The 18918-nt window shown below is 45.4% G+C and overlaps 1 protein-coding gene across 1 annotated transcript; it reads right to left on the reverse strand.

The window, feature by feature from the left end:
• Positions 1-265: 265 nt before the first annotated feature.
• LOC128710088 (uncharacterized) lies at positions 266-11340 on the reverse strand. The gene is made up of 4 exons (XM_053805128.1): positions 10409-11340; positions 5648-5783; positions 5046-5521; positions 266-584 (listed from the first exon to the last, which is right to left on the reverse strand). The coding sequence occupies exons 1-4, from the start codon at positions 11338-11340 to the stop codon at positions 266-268; spliced, it is 1863 nt and encodes a 620-aa protein (XP_053661103.1).
• Positions 11341-18918: the final 7578 nt, after the last annotated feature.

An 18918-nucleotide genomic window follows, 5' to 3' on the forward strand; every position in this document is an offset into this window, starting at 1 on the left:
TCTCAATTCAAATACTCTCGAATGATGAAGTAGTAATCACGTCGATGGACTGTGACCTGCCTGTTGGCATGGATGGGGAAGGATGGACGAATATAGATCGATTGGGAAAACAAATCTAAATCACAACTAAACTGAGAAGGAAACTATCCGAAATGAGGCCCCCGAAACGGTTCGAAACGGGTTCGGAACAACGGTTGCCTTGCCGGATGGGGCTGTGACGTTGAAGGTGACGACGACGATTGCGAACCCTTTCTGATGCTCTCGATCAGGGCAAAAAAGATGGAAGTACGTAGCTGTGGGTGACATTCTCCTCGGCCTTCACCATGCCGAGCGCGTCGGGATCGTCCACACCGACGGGTTGACACTGACCTGGCTGGGTTTGTTGTTGCTGCTGCTGCTGCTGCTGCTGCGAAGACGGTGGTGGTTGGGCTTGCTGCGACGGTTGCGGTGGACCGTAGTGTGCTTTCAGGGACGGATCGTCCAGCTGGTGGCAGCCACCGTACTTGGGATCCGCGTCCGGATAGTGATGCACGTCGACACCGTGGATGTACTTCGTGTCGTCGACGTACTTTCCATTCGTGAGACTAATTGTGGTGGTGTAGCAAACATGGAACGAAACGGGCGGAAAGGTGATTTATTACGGTTAGTAACGGTGTGGTAACATCAAACGGGAAAATAAAACCAGCGTCCGCTTTTGAAGTGCACACGAACACGGTAAAGGTGGAGCCGCCATGGCTCGATATATTACTGTTGCGAAAAATAAATTAAATCATTCACGGACGGTTCTTGCGCTACAAGCGCATAGTATATGGCTTCTAGTTAGTAGCTACATTGGATAACTGAGCATGAATTTCATATGAAAATGAACACTTTCAAGTACCATGATTGAGTATCCGCATTATTAAGAAAAAATACCACACAGGAATCATTAAGCAATTCTTCGTAAATTGCGCCATGTTTGCATACACAAACCAACTATGCAAACAAGTTTTTTTCGGCTTGTTAAATTTTCCAGAATATTGAAACTCGTTTCAAAGTTATTTTTTTCAATCGGAAAAACGTGGTTGGTCGAAGATTATCGAGAAAAACGAGGTACATTATGCGTTTCAATTATTTGTACAAAAAATGGTTAAAATTGTGCCAATTATTATTAATGGCATTGAGTTCATCAAGCGAATTTGATAATACTTTCATGAGGTACACATTGCATAGTAATTCTCATCACGTTCAAAAATGCATCTTCGATCACGTTAACAGTGAGAAAGCAAGAATGGTTACATCATCATGCGCCTCTCATCAGTACCTTTGGCAACCAAACGAATTTTAAATTCAATCTAACAAACATTGGAAATAAAGTGTTTAAGTTATTTAGTCGTTATTATATTGAATGACAAACAATTTGTTTTTTTGTTTTATGAACTAATCATGGTTTGGTTGCAGAACCACTAAGAATTATTACATTGTTTCTTTAAAACAACGATACATTTGTAAGTCATACGACTTTGAAAAGAGTTACTTGGTTATTGAAGATTACTAGTAAGTATGTCTAGATTATTTTACAAATAATAACGATTGTTAACTGTGATTCTCCCGTAATGTAAAATCCTACATCATGTGAATGCAGCCACGGCACAGTCCAAGAAATTGAAAGTGAATTTGTGCCAGTGAATTTTATTTAACTTACATTAAATGATACTATAGTTATAAAATAAACATTCAAATGTATAACCGTGCCAATGCACTAGTGTTATGAAATCTGCAGTGAAGTTGCTAAATTATTGTTGTTCAAACTCTTCAAGCTAACTTTGCTCGTACAAATAATGTCGGCAGATAAATCAAGCACTATCACGTACAATGGAAAAACGAACAACGAAATCTGTCAAAAAGTTCTGTCCTGCTCACGGAACACGCGAAACGGAACCGGAACCTAGCCAGCAGCACCATGCCGATAGGGCCAACAAAGCCGAGAACGGATCCCTTCGTCAGGTACCTAACACAGCAAGTGGTTGAAAAAATTTAATTATCTTCCCGTACGATGACAATCCGGTCACCGGTTTGTGCACCACTTCACGATCACAGCTGCCCCGGGTATTTGGCATTTAGTCGCTTTGTCTCGCACAGCTCGAATTACAAACCGTACCGAGTGCGCAAAGGTTAAACGGGATTCATTTACTCTCGCCCCCCCCAAAACAAGCACCCTTCCGTTCGGGGCGCTTGGCGAAGGTGCGAATGAATTGGGCTGAATGCCTCTCGTACCGTCATTATTACGGTTCTCATCTGGAGGTGGAAACTAACGAAATGGATCGCCGCGCGTTTGCAGCTCGTTTGCAGCAAGTTTTCGGTGTAACTTCATCAGCGGGCGTGCAACAAATGTTGCACTTGCAGGCGAAACAACTTTGCAAACTCCACTACCCGCTCTTTGGCACACAATGCTTCAAACTTTTGTGCGCTTCCATTTCCAACGGGCTGGAGATCGGTGGAGGAAGCTACTGCTACTTTCTTCATTTGTTGCACGGAGACTTCCCGGGCCATTTTGAACCCTAGCGCACACGGACAGGGAAGATCACGTGAAGAACAAAAACGTGGCTGCCACTGATGGATGCTGGATGTCCGATCTTGCACGATCCGAATGCCGGGTGTAGTTTGGTTTGCTCGCAAGTAGAAGGTGTTTGAAATGCAAACAAAGTTTTTTGGAGTTTCGAAGAAGTTGCTCACCCGCTGGTTCACACTGCCCAGTTTCCCTTTTCTGCTTCCCGGGAAAGCATGGAAAGTAGTGTGGGGAGCATAAAAATTTTGCCCACCCATCATGTCCGCTTAGTTTTTCGACTCCGGCGGTTGTTGTTCGAACTACCGAACCACCCGGTTGGTGGTGGGCCCCGTGTGGGTGTGTGCGCTTGGTTGACTATAGTTTTGGGTGCTGGGTAGTGGGCACGCTAAAACGAAGTAAGATGGATGAGCATAACTTAAGGGGCGCACATGGGCAGGGGCAGTGTTTGAAGCGTTCCTCAACAATTTATCGATATCGACCCATCGACTGGAAAGGCAGCAATGGGTGTAAGACGAGAAAATAAACTAGAACAGTACCGGTATCGATTATGGTTGGAAAGTTTTACACCCTCTTTGTACTACTATCTTCCGCCATTCCATCGGTGGTCGGTTTCTTTTCGGTAGAAAAGTTTCCTGCTGCACGCCTTTGCTGCACCATCCGTGACGCTCGGTACAAATACTTATGAGTTCGACAAGAGATAAGTGGATGCACTGAGTTAGGTGCGTTTTTATCACTTTTCGCCTTTTCTTTTGGGGAGCCCTCGATCGTTAAACTTGCAGTGTATGCATGGAACGAGCCCGAACACTGTACTGTGTCCAATATCCAACTTCGTACTAGAGCAGTATTTCGATCAAATTTCGATTAAGTTTACATTTTCGTTTGCGTTTCGAGTTTTTTTTTATCCTGTGCATTTTTGGTTCTGGTGTAAACAATTTCTTCGCCTCGTTGGTCACTTTGAGCAGCAAAGCATGCATCATAAACTTCGATGCTGGCCAGCTCAAACTCCCCGGTGCAAGAACGTCAATTGCAATCAGCAGCAGCAGGCAGGGCAGGCGTGAGTGTACGGAACGGACTTGGAAAACCCGGACCTTGGAGTATGTGCTGCGATGGGAGTGCGTTTGGCAGACCAGTGTACTGTGGTCAAGTGCAAAAGAGACCCCGGTGTGTGTGTGTGCGTGTTTCTGGCATGCTGGTACGGTTCAAAGTACTGTCGTGCTTCAACTTTTCCAATGCGATTCGTATCTTGCAGCGAATGTGTAGTTTTTGTGTGTATTTGACGAGTTGTGCACCGTACTGCAGATAGCAATTTAAAATGTTTGGGTTAAATTTTTGGCTTTGATGATGTTGTCCATTTCTGTTCGGCAAAATTTGCACATATCGGCGTGTTTCAATGTTTGGTGAAACATTTCTACGGCATGCGAAGTTCCACAGCAAACCAAACGCTAGAATTTCTCGGCCATGTAAACATCAAACTGTAATTCAATTAATTACAAGTTTTCTCTTTTAATGTTAAAATAACTGGAAATTTAATGAAATTATTGCAATGAGATGAACTGAAAGCGAAACGGACAGGACATGGTACAGAAATGTTTGCAATTTCTCATCGGAAATAATTAATTCGGTTGAATTTAGTTACAATTGATTAGTGCTACAAAGGTACATAAACTAAAAACATGATCAAACATGATAAACATCGTTTTGATGTGCCCAACAGTTGTAAATCTCTACGAAGAAATTTTAATTTAAACGTTGTTCAGCCGCAACCGCCAACGGTATCTGGACTTTCGAGCGAACCATGTAGCTGAGCACTTTTCCACTGATAAAGGATTTAAAATTATGCCGGAATAGATGGATAATGCAACATGATTCGTATTCGGGCTATTTTTCAAATTAATTCGGGTAATTCCTAATTCCCAATGTTATGTAACGATGCTACACTCATTGGTAGGGGGAAGGTATTAATGTCACTCCTCAGTTAAATTGGAGAGTGGAAAATCCGTGGAACGTCGTCTCGTGGGAAAGTGGATTCCAGCAAATATGTTAAGGAATTAGTTTAGACTGTACATTACGAAGTTTTCCCGTACAGTGGAGAAGCTATTCAACTATTCGCAAACCAATCTCCAACTCGTTCTCAACAAGGCTCCAGTTATGGGGGGTACAAGAAACAGGCGGAGTAATAATGATTTTCCCACGCGTGTGTGTCGGTACCGTTCGGTTCATTGTGACCCAATTTTCCGAGCATCAATTTTGCCCCCGGAAGGAAGACGAAGGAAGTACTCCACGCCGACCACCCGAGTCACTCAATTGAAGAGTCTCGCACCGGATTCGCAACAGCACACTGGCTAGTCCTCCTTGTCACACTGGGGGAGGATTGTCTCTAAATCTCCGTAAATAATCGCACGAATTGTTTCATTTCCGTACGCTCAATCGCCAAACCCGCAATCGGCACCCGGTGCCGATGGTGTGGAAATAGGGCGGCATAGCCGCCGGTACTTACCCATCGGGCAACCCGGCCGTACAGTGCGTCTCAAACTTGTCCTCCATCGCCGGTGCGTAATGGTCCGGTTTGTGATGGTTGTGATGCGCATGATGGTGATGATGGTGGCTGTGGTGCTGATGCTGGTGCCCGGTCTCATCACCGCCCGGTTCGCCCGGTCTCGATGGGCTGCCGTAGTCGTAATGCTGCCGCACCGGGAACATGTGGCTCTCGGGCATGTAAGTACCGTATTGGGTGCTGAACGACCCGTACGGGCTGACGGCCGGTGACAGCAGATTGATGTGCGGCCCAAGCTCGTACGGTGCCTGATAGGTGGACCAGCTGTCGACACTGCCCGGTGGCGTTACGGTTGCGGTTTGCGGGAACTGACTGAACGACGAACCGATCGGACCGTTCATCGGGGCCGACGGGCTGTTGTTGCCGAGGTAGGCCGACTTCCGGGGTGGTTCCCGCTTGCGCCATTTCGCTCGCCGGTTCTGCAAGATGATGGAAGGCGATAGAGAGATAGAGTGGTAGCGCTAGGATACGTCAATAGGCCACTGAGTAAAAAAGTGAATCCCCATTTGGCCAAACAGCATTTGGTGAAGTGGTCGACCCGTTACCTGAAACCAGACTTGCACGCGAGACTCGCTAAGGTTCAGCTTCAAGGCCAGCTCCTCACGTGCGAACACATCCGGATAGGGCGCCCGTTCGAAGGCATGCTCCAGCTCCTCAAGCTGATACGCGGTGAAGGTCGTCCTGCAACGGGAGAAAGGGAAGGAATGGGCATACAGTAATGGCGCATCATATCCACTCGAGCTCGAGGTCAAACTAATGAAGTTGGTTGGTCTATGATTGGTTGGACAGCGATAGCTTCGAAAGCCCATCCTAAACGCAGTATAATCCTACGCAATATACATCACTGCGTGGCAGATCTTTTGTAAAACTTTTGCCGCTGGTCGTGTGCCCGTGCAGCTTCCCTATTGTGGCCGTACAGTCGTACATAATAGAGTTTCTCTGCTACATCAACCATTTGTTGGGAAACAATGGCGATGCGCAATCCGTTCATACACTCGTTGCAACTCGTATTTCGAAGGGAGCTTAAAACTGCTGCTCCGCAGTTCTGAGGATTCGAAGGTAAAGACCAATCGAAATTCGTCGCTAAGGCTTTTGGCAGGATTGACCGTTCGCCATACCTGCTCCACAATAATGTGCCGGTGGGATCGTCCAATTGTTTCACAAACTGACAATGCACGCATGACTGCATCAGGAATGATATTCTGCTCTCCTTCCTAATTGCATTTCGGACACACAACGCCAACGATCTGCTAGCCAACACACACACACACACACTGCTAGGACGGTCGAACAAAAGAGCAACCTGGAGCACGAAGAATATGGATTTTGGGAGAAAGAATATGTCTTTTCCCCTTTGTTGGTGGGTCATTGCGAAAGGACAACAGTACCAGCAGCACCATCTTTGCCTTCTTCGACAAAATAAACTTTGCTCTATTGCATTCTGTTGCAACAATATCGGTTGGCAGGCGAATCCCGCATTCACGTTCTCAGACGTTCGCCACCCTCCCACGACCGCGATCGTTCCGGTGCCGGAAAGATTTCCGGGGGAGCTTTTGTGTGGTACGGCTAATGAATACAAATGTTTTCATTCCGAATGGAGAGTTCGAGAATTAGTCGTACCGTACCTTTAATAGTTTGTGTGTGTGTGTATGTGTGCATGGTGCTGTCCCATACTGTCCGTACGCACAACGGTTTCTTTATGACCACTGCAAAGGTACACAGATTTTCCGATGTGCGCCATTATCATGACCCTTTTCCCGGGGTGTCGGATTGGTGGTGATTGGAGTGTAAGGATGGGAGGGAGGATTTTGTATGAAATTTTTATTGTGCACTGCATTGCTTTCCCGAACGGAACTGTCCGTGTCTTCTTGGTGTACGTCTCAAGAACTCCATCCCTCGCCACTTTCTCTCATCGCTTGCTGGGTTCCACCCATGCCGGGATGAGTTTTATGCTGACCAGCCTAGGCGCTGGAAGCAACTAATGCTACCTTTAATTAGATTGACCCCGGTGTGATGCACGACCCCTTTTCGGCTGGGTAGCTTAAGAGACTTGAGTATCGTGCTGGGCAAACTTCATAAACACTATTAGGATCGATTGTAGTGGCTTGATTTTAGTCCATTGTTAATTGGAAGCAGTACAGAAACCCGTGTACGTGCAGGACTAAAATCCAAAATATGGTTCATTCTTCGTTCTCGGAACGAACCTTTATTCTTGCCTTTGCCCAAAAACTTCTCCACAAGTTCTTTTGGGCGAACAATTACCTTTCATTAGCCAGCTACAGTGGCAGGGATTACAGATTGGCCACCGGACATTTGGCAGTCCGGCAGACCGTTCGACTCTCTTTATTTGGATTCGATTAAACCATAGAGTTTGTTTACAGAGCGTCGATGCATCGAAAACGGTTCCCAGGTACCGTGCAGGGATTGTGATGTTTTACGAGTAATGTGTATTTATTGCGGTGCACTTCCAAAGTCTGACACAACTTACTGGATTATCTCCGAAAGTTGGAGGAGTCGCACCGCTGGTGACGTGGGACCAACCGGGGTAACCATTTTCAATGTCCATTCTCTTCCGATCACTCAAACCGCATGCATTTGGGCAAATTGTTTGCTTGCTTGGGTAAATGGTTTGTGCAATTTCTGTTTGACTGGCACTGCCCGAGAAGACGATACCGGTTTGCTCAAAAGATTGATCCGAATAAATAAATCTGACCCTTCACCATCACCGCGGTACCGGCACGCGACCGTCGTCGTCATCGTCATCATCACCCCATCGTCATCCTTTGGGCCGTGCGTTTCTGCCCTTCACAAACCGTTAAGATGACTCGGTAGAAGGTAGCTTTTGATACAATAAAGCACAAAAGGAAAGCAAAAGGGGGGGAAAAAACTAGAACACGTTCTGACATTCCAGCATTTTCGGGCAGCCGACCCGAACGGATAAATAACTTACACTTAATCAAGGTTCGGGAAAATGGTAAGCAAAGGTGCCTGTTAGGTGCCTTTCGATAAAAACTTAACCCAACCCTCTCCTGTCGGGCGATGTAGGTAAAATCTTTTATTCTCCTTTCGCATCATGCCTTAAAGGTGCGGAATTCGATCTGGGTGTGCCCTGTGCCAAACAGAATAGGATGAGGCTACGTATTGCGGTGAGGCATACGGCGCGACGAGGTCGTTCTCTGGTGAAAAGGTTTAGGTTTGCAGAAAAATGGGATATCGGACGAATTACTTCATTGTAAGACGATGATTACAAGGTTGTTGTACGGATGCTGAGTGGATACAATGCGTTGGTTTTTTTTTTCGGGATCGGATTCGACAAAGGTCCATTCACTCTGCCGTACATCGAAATCCGCAAACACCCACACACACACGAACGCATATTTAAGGAGATGGTCAATTTAATCTGATAACAGTGAACAAATAAAGACAGGGTGCCGGGCCCCGATGCGGTCAGCGTACAAAGATGCCGTTAACGGAAGAGAGTAGCAGAAATTGTAAGAAAAGTTGTAACTTAGTAACAAGTTGCCCGCAGCGATTTGGGAGGGGAAAGTGTTCCATGGTTGCGATATGTATTGCGTAGGAGAATGCAAATGAATACATTTTGGGTACGCTACACGACCAACCAGACTCACGCTACCACTAGTTTCTTGATAATAAAAGTTAAAATTGCAGATAGAGAGAGGGAATCGAAGACCTTTAAAGTTACAGCGAAATAAACAATACAGTTTGTAGTTGATTTTTTCATGTTTTTTATGAAAAGTTTTGCACATCCTGTCTTCCATTATGATTCCTTTCTATTCGTGACACTCGCTCAAAATGGTTGAAAATAATAACAAGGGAAATGGATTAATGTTAAAACATTTTTATTGTACTATTGTACAATTTACAACTCTCCGGAGTTTTTATTGGTAATAAAATTCTCCAAGTCTCTACAAATAATTGCATATATTTTGTTTTTTAGCATTTATTTGCATCGCACAGTTTGGTGCGATATTGTTTTTGCTTAAAAAACCGTGCGAACAACCCTTAAAAGTACCTGTATACATCGATGGTTAAACAACTCGTAAACAACAAATGTTGAATTATGGGTAAAAGTAGAAAAAAAGTAAAAAAAAATTTTTTTCATTCTTTGTAACATTTTTGAACAACATGTTTCTCGATTTCTTTAGGTTCTTATCGAAAATCAAATTCCGGTTGTTCCGCTCTGCATTACAAAATGTGCGTAAAATGTTTCACATTCACGATGGAAATACTTGTTATATGATTTTAATTAGTATTTACCTGCAGGTTTCTGCAATTTTTAAAAAGGATACTTTTGTTTCCTTCATACAGTGATAGTACAAACCAGTTAAAAATTCTCCAACACATGAATATGTCTCACCGAGTGGCAGAGAGATTGCATATCATTCCACATTAACGTGCAGAAATGATAAATCACATTCCGATGAATATGTTGCCCCACGTTCCGAGCCAGACAACCAAAAAGGGATATTTCAATTGTAGCCCCACTTCCCCCACCCCTTTATTTTTGTACTCCTGCACTGATGGTACGTCAATACGTCAGACGAACTGTCCATTCATTCAATTCCGGGTAGGGTTCCGTGCCCAGTTTAAACTTTTGCAACATTATTCTTCCTTTCATTTCGTTTCTGCTATCGCTTTATTTTTCCAACTTTCCAGCAATGATTGTGGGCGAAAAAAAAAGCCCAGCTTAGCAGGCCGGTTTTCCATTCATTTTCCGACTTTATGTACACGTGCACATCCCAGGCAGAGAAAAAGAGAGTGCCCCACCAACACAATGTTGCGTGTGCGTTTGAATGATTTTCGCCCAGTCATTGAAAATCGTTTTTAGGCCGACATTTGACGATGACGAATGTCGATAAATGTTCCATGCAGGTTCGGTTTTTTTTTGCCTGCAGTGTGGGTTTTCCCACAATTTTCCGAATTTCAATGTACAAATTTCAACCCGACTGAAAGGGTGTTGTATCGCATACAAAGAATGACATCCCGACAATTTGGAGCTACATTCCTTGCACATAAGGTAGTAACACTGGACGGAGAATGTGTACATTGACAGCACCGATGAAAAAAATGTACACAGCATAGGAGCAAGAAATTAATAATCCTATAATTCATGCTGTTTGTTTGCGTGACGTCGATCAAATTTGTTTTTTCCATTTCGCACTGGTTCACAATTTGGTGGCATGTGGGAAATTAGCAGTGCAAAATGGTAATCCAATTTCCATTAGTGTGTGTGTATGTATTTGATGTATTACGGGATGAAGCAGAGCTGCTTATCAGCGGCTTACCTAGTTTTTTTCTTCTTAATTCCATTCGGGTCCGTTTTCTTCTTATCATTTTTCTTGCCATTGCCAGCACCGTCCATTGGTGTTGTGGTGGTCGGTGTGGACGATCCGGATGCACCGTTCATGTCGTCGCTTTTCCTCTGCTTTCCCGGACCGAGGCCCGTCACCATGCCGGGCCCACCGACGGGTACGCCATTTGTTTGGCCACTGTTTAGCATCGATGCGTCGACCATGCCAGATCCGGACGGCCCTTGCGGTGGGCCGGGATGTTGAAACATGGCGATCGTCGTCTCGTAGTCGAGCTTGCCACCATTGCCAGCCGGTGCACCACCGTAGTCGATGGATTTCGGTCCGTTCGGGGAGGACGAGGAGGAGGTGGAATAGTCCAACCGGCCGTTACCGTTGTAATCTAGGGTTTTAACGAACTCTATTTTATTCAGATTATCGTGGCCGATGGGCAGGGCGGTGTAATATTCCAGCTTACAGTTGACGTATTCGAGCGACTTGTTGCCTCCCGGTACCGGATGTGGCCCGAGGCCCGAACTTGGCTGTTGCTGCTGGGGGTGGTGCGATGGTGTCCCGTTCGGGGGTGAGTAGGACGAACCGTCCAGCTTGCCGTTCGCCAGATGGTGATATTCCACCTTGCTGAGGTTCGTGTAGTCGATGGTTTTGTAGCTCGGCGAACCCGACACGGACAGGATACTGTTTACCTCGGGCAGTCGTTGATGGGTGCCGGTACCACCACCACCACCGCCATCGTGCGTCGGCGAATGGCCGATGCCCATCATCACCTGGAGATTACCGTGGCCGGACGCCGCTACGACCGTGCTGCTGGATGGACCGGCATGGATCGGTTTGGTAGCACCTGCCAGCGTACCGAGCGTGTCGCTCGTAAAGTCACCAAATATCTGGTCGTCGAAGGTGGACGGTTCCATGACGGTGGGTGCACAACGATGCGGCTGCTGAAGCCCCCCGAGAAGTGAAATATTGACGCTAGATTTCAATTAACCGCCCGTCAGCGGTAAGATTGGATCACACTCGCCGGCGGTACTGTTGTGGACCGCCAACAAGTCCATAAATAAACCGCAATGAATTGGATGAGTCAGGCTATCACGGGCTACTACCATCGGCACACCAGCGTTGGGGAATTCTGTACCAGAGCAAGATGAAACGTTTGAAGGACGTTTGACACTACAGATTTAATCAAACACGCGGCACAACTTCACTCCAGCGACACAATATGCCCACAATGCCGGGAGGCAAAACCGCTCATCGCACGCTTGGAAAATGCACCGACAGTGCGGCGTAAGACACTCGGAAAGGTGCTATATGGTGCGATATTATTTCGCTTCACACATCGCAGGACCGGTGATTCGCGGAAACTAATTATGCTACGCAAGCCACAACCATGTGCACTTAGATCAAACTTCACAAACACTATTTCTGAGGCTGAGTTTTGTCAATTCGGCTTTCTTCGGCACTATTCCGTTTGTTAGATAACACCAATTAACTGATTTCTGCGATTAAAAACCACCCGAAAACACTCGCAAGGCTCCGGGGCGCACGACTACCCACGAGCGGATAGGTAGATGTATAACGCAGAACTACACCACACGGGATTAGGATCCGTGACACAAAAAAAAGGGAAAGAAAACACACGGTGTGTGATACACAACGAACGCAACGTGTATCGGTCGGGTCGGATGCAAAATTATCAATGAATTAAATATTGCGCTTCATCAGGTTTTTATACTCAATTAAGATCAATCAAGGCAGACTCCGCCCTGCCGCATGACGTCCGATCGAGCGCGGCCATCTTTTCACACGCATCGTACGCGGCGCTCCTTCGAAAAGGCGGTGAGCCGCGTTGCACACGAATGGGCGGAGCTACGGTGACGCCGGTTGCAGTAGAATGCGTGCGCAAGCTGCTGGTGCCGTTGAGTCACTTGCGCCTAGAGCTGCGCTAGGATAGAAGCACTGTACAAAACACACAAAAAAAAGGTTACGGATGAAGCACATCGGATACATCGCGGGGACACGTTACAAACAACAGCCGCTCACATAAGGGTCACGTGTGCGTGCGTGCATTTGAAAGTGCGCGACCACCAAACGGAATCGCAAGGGGAATTTCCGTAGATTCCAAGCCGAAAGTCCACACCGTATGATCTAGGGTCCGTCATGTGGTGCAATGTGTATGGGTTGTTTTTTTTTGGTGCTTGTTGTTGTTGATTTCCTTCGGCAAGGCGTGCGTCTTGTACGTCCCGATGCTCTAAACCCCTCGTTAATGCGCAAAGGGACACGAGAACGGTTCCGGGGTTTCGTGCGCTAAAGATACGGGCGGGAATGTAGCTCGCATGCGACAAAGACAGTGAGAGAGAGAGACAGAATGTGTGATGCCGGTAGGGAAAGCAAAAGGCCCGCGTAAGGCACCCGCTGGTGTGACTTATGCGGAATGGGGAATGCACCCGAATCCCGCTTGGCTCGTGGATGACTTTTCCCACAGACACGCGATCGCACTCGACGCGGGGCACGGCACTGTCGATCGCATTTTCCCGTGCGACTAGGGATTTTTTCTTCCCTTCCGAAGGCTCGCTTGTCGCGGGTACGGGCTAGTTTTGCATTTTGTGCGGGTGATTTTACTGTGCACGGGGATCGAGCTGAGAATGGTTCTTTCGCATAATGTATGGCCACACTGTGCCGACCGGACAGTGTATATGGGCCGGTAACAGGCTGACCGATGGTGGCGGCTTGTTCGACCTGGATGGGGTGTTTTTGTCGACCGGAACTGTTCCAGGGTGGTGAGCGGGATTTGTGAATGGGATATTAATACCCTCATTAGAGAGATATTCCTGCAACAGTTTATTCTGCGCGTTAGTTGAGTATGTTACATAAAATCCAAGCGCGTTGTGATTTTAAAATGTTTTGGACAATGATTTTAAATGTCCATGACGAATTTTACTATATGTACGAGATGATAACTGGTTGCAAGCGCAACTTGATCTTTCGTTGACAAACAGTTATAATATAACACGCTGTCTGAAGTTTTTATAAGCAGTACTAAACCAGGACAAGACAAACACGCTTAATCGTTTAGGTTCCTTAACGCTATCTGGCTTCTGCTCTCTTTTCTGCCAACCTATGATGGTCAACGCATAGTAACTTTTGCTGAAGCTGGGAAGATGAAAAGAAATAAATTTTCCGATGTCATTCTAAGAGCATCATCCTCACAACAAAGATCAGTTCATCGTACAACACATACACAATAAAGCTCGTCATTACCCCTACGCACATATGGGGCCATAAATCCTGAAATACATGTCATGAACAAGATAAAAATGCTTCAAAACCTCTTGAATACCTCAAAAAACTTTCCGTCAGCGTAGAAAAGAGCCCATGTCTCAAAATTGTATGTGCGTACTGATGAGGGAGTCGGTAATAGTTATTCAACCAAGATAAGTATGGTTTTCAACAACAAGAATTGTTAATATTTATCAAAATTTAAACAATCTTTTCGATATGATAATTGTTCTTCCGAATCTGTTGTGTGACGAATTATTGTCGCTAAGTCATGTCATGATAATAACACCAGCCGACCCCGATAATATCTCCTTATGCTTTTAATAGTCTAGTGGGCCCAAAATCAGATGGTGCGATGACGTAGATATCTTTACCAGAAGACGATGTCGCTTGTCATCAAGCTAGGTTTGAAGTGATTCTGCCACAGTTACTCGTGGCTCATAAGAAATCATAATTAAAGATTTAAATTAATTCTCAATCCCAACCAATCACACAAACTCTTGCTAGAAAGTTAAACGTCCGACAACAAATCCAAGAAATCTTAATTTATTTTTCTTATGATATTAGCTATTATGATTACCAATGTTTCGGGCAAACATTGAGTCTGCAACATTCGAAGGGTTCAAATAATGCGTAAACGAAAGACATACTGCTGGGAACATGCTATTGGCAGTCGAGCTCCGGCGGAGTTGCTCGAAACATTTGATTTGTGTGCTTTAAAATTAGCATTTTCTATCGTGCTGCTGTACCGTGCTTTTGCATGCCTGGTATCCCTGTTCGTTCATTCTGTTCACTGGGATGCCGTCGCTGGATGGGAGGATTTATCTTTCAAATTTCCAGTCAGGTGGCTATGGAAGTAATCTTGATCGCTTACCAAAGTATCCGTACGCTGATGTTAAACCTCCTGTTTTGTGCAGTCTAATTCTATTCCTGTAAGCTGTAGAATTAACTCACCTCTTAGCATCCTTTTTGAATGTAAGGTTCCGTTCTCAATTTATCCACATTCCAGGAAGGAAAGCTCATTACGTCCGATTGATTTACTGGCTCAGGGATTTGGGTGCCCTCGACACGTGCGGAGCGTCACATCGAGATGGTATGAAATGGTAAAGAAAATTAAAATGAACACACTCCCCAGAAAAAAAAGTTGAATTAGAGAGTAGAGAGAAAGAGGAAAGCAGCATCAAATGTGTAAATTTGCGAAGATTTTAGGCTGGTGGCGGTTTCTGTGACGAAAAATAAACAATCGATTACCGAACGGTTCATTTGCTGCCCGGAGCGGGTAAGACGAGCCACGGCTGCTGGTGCACACGATAAAGTACAAACAATTATGTGGCTTACCAAGAGCCTTAGCTGGGAGCCAGCTCCATCCGTTGGGATGACTACGGAAATTCGCGACACCCTAAACGTGCCATCGCTGATGGAAAGTGCATAAATTTGTTCCCTGTCGTTCCTGCAACGAGCCTCATACGCTGCCCTACCCACGTTAGTGTACGTAAATTTTCGGTTTCGCTTGCGCCGGCATAAATTAAGGCACTGGTTTGCCCTGTTAGCTGCCCTGCCGGCATCCGACATTTTGTCTTGAACCATCCCATCTTGCTTCCCGATCGGGTGGGACGGGATGGCCGTGGGGATGATAAACACTTTCGCGTATCGGGCGGGGTCGAACACTTAAACTCGCGACGGTTCGCAGTGAGTGCAGAAGGACGGGACCGAATCCCATCCGCCAAGGATCACAGCCCTGTGTTAGGGGGGAATAATGGCTCGGAGAAAAAACAACAACAAAAAAGCACCCGAAAATCAATAAAACCGGCAATAAAATCAGACATATATTTATTTCCAACCAAAGTGGGATTATTTGCTCGCCCGGGTGGATGATTTTGGGACCTACTCGCGAATCCTGTGCACGAAAGCAATTTGTCCATCCGGCACTGTGTATACACCGTGGGGATCCGTGGTGGAGTTTGCGGAATCCGGAGTTGGCGGTGGGGAATTTTGGTTCTCGATTACTGCGAGCCGCGAATCTTTGCGCCGTGCACTTCCATCCGTGGGATTCCATCGGGGAAAGTGGGCCGTACGGGTGTGTGTGTGTCACAGTGGTGTGTGAATTTAGCAGCTTGTAGCATTGGAAGCCGGTTTTGCGCGAAGCCGCGAGCTTTGCGTATCGTTGCTGCAAGCAAACCAAAGGCGGAGATCATCATTGCGCGCACGATGGTTTTCGACGATGCGAAACGAAGCACGACTTAGTGCAGATCTGACCGGGTGTACTACTGAGGGTGGTGTGTGTACGTGTGTTAAGAAAAGGGAATGATAAATACAATGTTATTGTTTGCTCGCACTGACAGTGCCGTTTGTTAGCTAAGTGCATGAGCAGGCTTTCTCGGTATGGCAAGAGTGCACGGTTGTCGGGAACGGGTTGAGGTTTAATTGGTGCGACGTGGAAAGAAGGCGAAAGCGAGCTGGAAAAGATGACGGCCTTACAACGATGAAAAGCATTCGGGTGAATATGGCCGTCCCGTGCAGGAAAGGATTATCATACGGGGAATCAATTTATCAGGCACAAGATTTAAAGCCCGAGCCCTTTGATTTGTGATTGTTTTGTTGTTTGAATTACTTTTATGCTTGCAAGCGGAGGGCAAGGGTTCAAATGATTAGTTTCTTTTGTTTCTTTCATTTTTCAAGTTATTTACTTATTTGCTTATTAAGTTTTTCCAATTGATTATTCGACTTAATTGATTTAGTTATTTGTTTATTTGTTTATTTCCCTTCGAAAATTGTTTAGCTAGTAGTTCTAACATGGCCTTTTTAGGAGACCTCTTATGATTTCTACTTCCAGCAATATTCGTGTTTACACGTTTATATTGATGTTAATTTAAAAAAACTATTCCAAAGATCATGTTTAATGTTTTTATAAGGAACTTGGACTATAGAACACATATACTAAATTCATTAATCCGCTACGACAGTATTACATTACTCCAGTACTTGAGCTATCTTTGCTCGTTCGGTGAAACACGCAACAAGGTTTATTTTATCTCGTCTTAACAAACGTCAAACGTCTAAACAACGTCTGAACAAACAGTCCTACCTTTGTAAAAACATGCTCCAGTCGAGATTTGCACCCGAAACGGGACGTGTTGTTGAGCTTTGCTATGTCGTTAATTCTAGTTGCTAGACCTAAAACGGAGGCTCGTTATAAGATGGTAAAATAAAAAGTTTCCAATCAAAACGTCGTTTAACGCTTTCGAAAAAAGTTTTTGTCAGCTACCTGCTAACAAATGGTCACAGGCCGAAATTTTCAAACGAAAACCAAAAGCAATCAAGAAAAAATAGAGAAAACTTTTCAAATCCATGGAATACAATACACCAATTCTCTATCATTACGCTTTTTCACCTTCTCAGGAAAAGACAAAACAAACAAAAAAAAAACGCTAAAATGAAAGCTTTTCCATACGACATTTTGCCGCCCTCGCGGTGGGCATACGTAAAACAAGCGGAACAAGTGAGGTTTCTTCTGCAGTTCGGCCCGGTATCGTAGGTAACGTTGGAAGAGCAATTCAGCAGCAACAGCAAAGTGCCCTTTGGGAGTTTTTGTTATGTTTGATTGCTTCAAATCGCGAAATACTGGACCAACAATTCAAGACCGGCGACGGAGAAGCATCGCCCTTTTGCGTGGCTTTTTTTTCATCCAGTCCGGTCGATCAACCTGTCGGAATCAGGCGGCAGGCTCTGCAAGCAATTGAAACACAGCGGGCAGATGAGAAAATATGTTAGCGAGAGAAAATAAAACACAAGCCTGTGATGATTTGTACGGAAAAAAGGAGAAAGTTGTTATGTTTTTATTTTTCGAACCAGCCTATTTCGAATAGGCAGTATTGTGAGGAACTTTGCTACAGCGAAAAGACGTGAATTAAATCGCTTATCAGCCGTTACATTCATCTGTTTGGCTGTTCGCACAGAAAGCATCACGTGGTAAATAATCCGATCAGGGATGCTCATATCGATCATCGTATTCACCGTATCGAACGAGGGGTCTCCTTCACGTGCTAGCATTCTGGATGATTAGTGAAATTGCCCACGATGGAATGTCCCACGATTAGTTTGAAGAATGCTACTGGTGACGCCTTTCGCTGATACGGACTATAGTACTCTGCCGGTCGTTGAATTATGAACGCACTCAATCACGGGCCAAATTATTTGTCACGGGAAAATTACTCAGCCGACATCCGGTCGCACCGGACCCGGCCCGATACGCCCGGCACGCCCGGGCGATCGCCATCAGATAAGGCACACCACCGAACCGGATAAGGTGTTATTATTATTTCCTCACCTCGGTCTTTCACGCCTTCGCAATGAGTGTATGTCTTCTCCCGTTTGCTTCGTTGCGTGCTTATATTGGATTTCTTTATTTGATTAATATGTGATATGTCTGCGCTACGGTTACAGCTTCTTGCATCCGGAACGGAATCGGCCCGAAACACGCTGCTCCCAGGACGACCGGCTCGTCCACCGTTGCACGAGAAGCTTTCGGCTGTTATTAATTGTTTTTCCCACGAAAACCGTACTTCACTGGTTGTGGTCGTTTTGTCCCCGCTTTTCTTCGCAAAACACAGCATTTCGATTCCGAGTAGTCGTTCGTGGTCGCAGATACAAAAGTTCGTGCCCGGCTGTAGGAGCTTTTCCCACTGCAAAGGGGGCAGAAAATGATATATCAACAAAATACCTACGGATTTCTTCAGGGCAGCAATGTTGATCCGCCTGCTCGTTCGTTCTGGAATCGGTCGGTGGTGCCTGTGCCTTCGTCATGTGATAACGATGGTGTGGATGTGGGTTTTAGTCGCAGTTCGGAGCATGGGTGGTAAGTGTGCTGTTTTTTCTCAAGAACGATGGCGCTTCAGGCAGCTCGGATGGTAGGGGTTTCTTCGATTGTACATTGTTTCACGCTCGAATGGTTTACGTTTCGTGTTAGTAGGTTAATTTTTGAGCAGTAAGCAGTTCTGGGGAAGGGATAGTCTTCACTATTGTTCTATGTAATATTTATTTAATGTTAATCAAAAAGTGAGAATAATCTCTTCTTGAATAAGCAACTGTTGTAGTGAAGATCATCAAATCATTAAATCATTGTTTAAAAATTTGTATAGATCATTGTATTGTATTTGTATAGATCAAGTATACAAGCGGAAAACTATCACAAATCCCGGTTCTTTTTGTGTTAAAAC

The sequence above is a fragment of the Anopheles marshallii genome, chromosome 2 (genome assembly GCF_943734725.1).
Source record: "Anopheles marshallii chromosome 2, idAnoMarsDA_429_01, whole genome shotgun sequence".
NCBI classification, from domain to species: Eukaryota; Metazoa; Arthropoda; class Insecta; order Diptera; family Culicidae; genus Anopheles; species Anopheles marshallii.

What these genes read in the sequence shown, in the direction of transcription:
- LOC128710088 (XM_053805128.1), bottom strand. Translation starts at nt 11,340, where the DNA reads ATGGAACCGTCCACCTTCGACGACCAGATATTTGGTGACTTTACGAGC. An exon ending in GCGTGCAAGTCTGGTTTCAG is followed by an intron (nt 5,522 to 5,647) that starts GTAACGGGTCGA and finishes ATCATCTTGCAG; the next exon opens with AACCGGCGAGCGAAATGGCG. An exon ending in ACGGCCGGGTTGCCCGATGG is followed by an intron (nt 585 to 5,045) that starts GTAAGTACCGGC and finishes CACCACAATTAG; the next exon opens with TCTCACGAATGGAAAGTACG.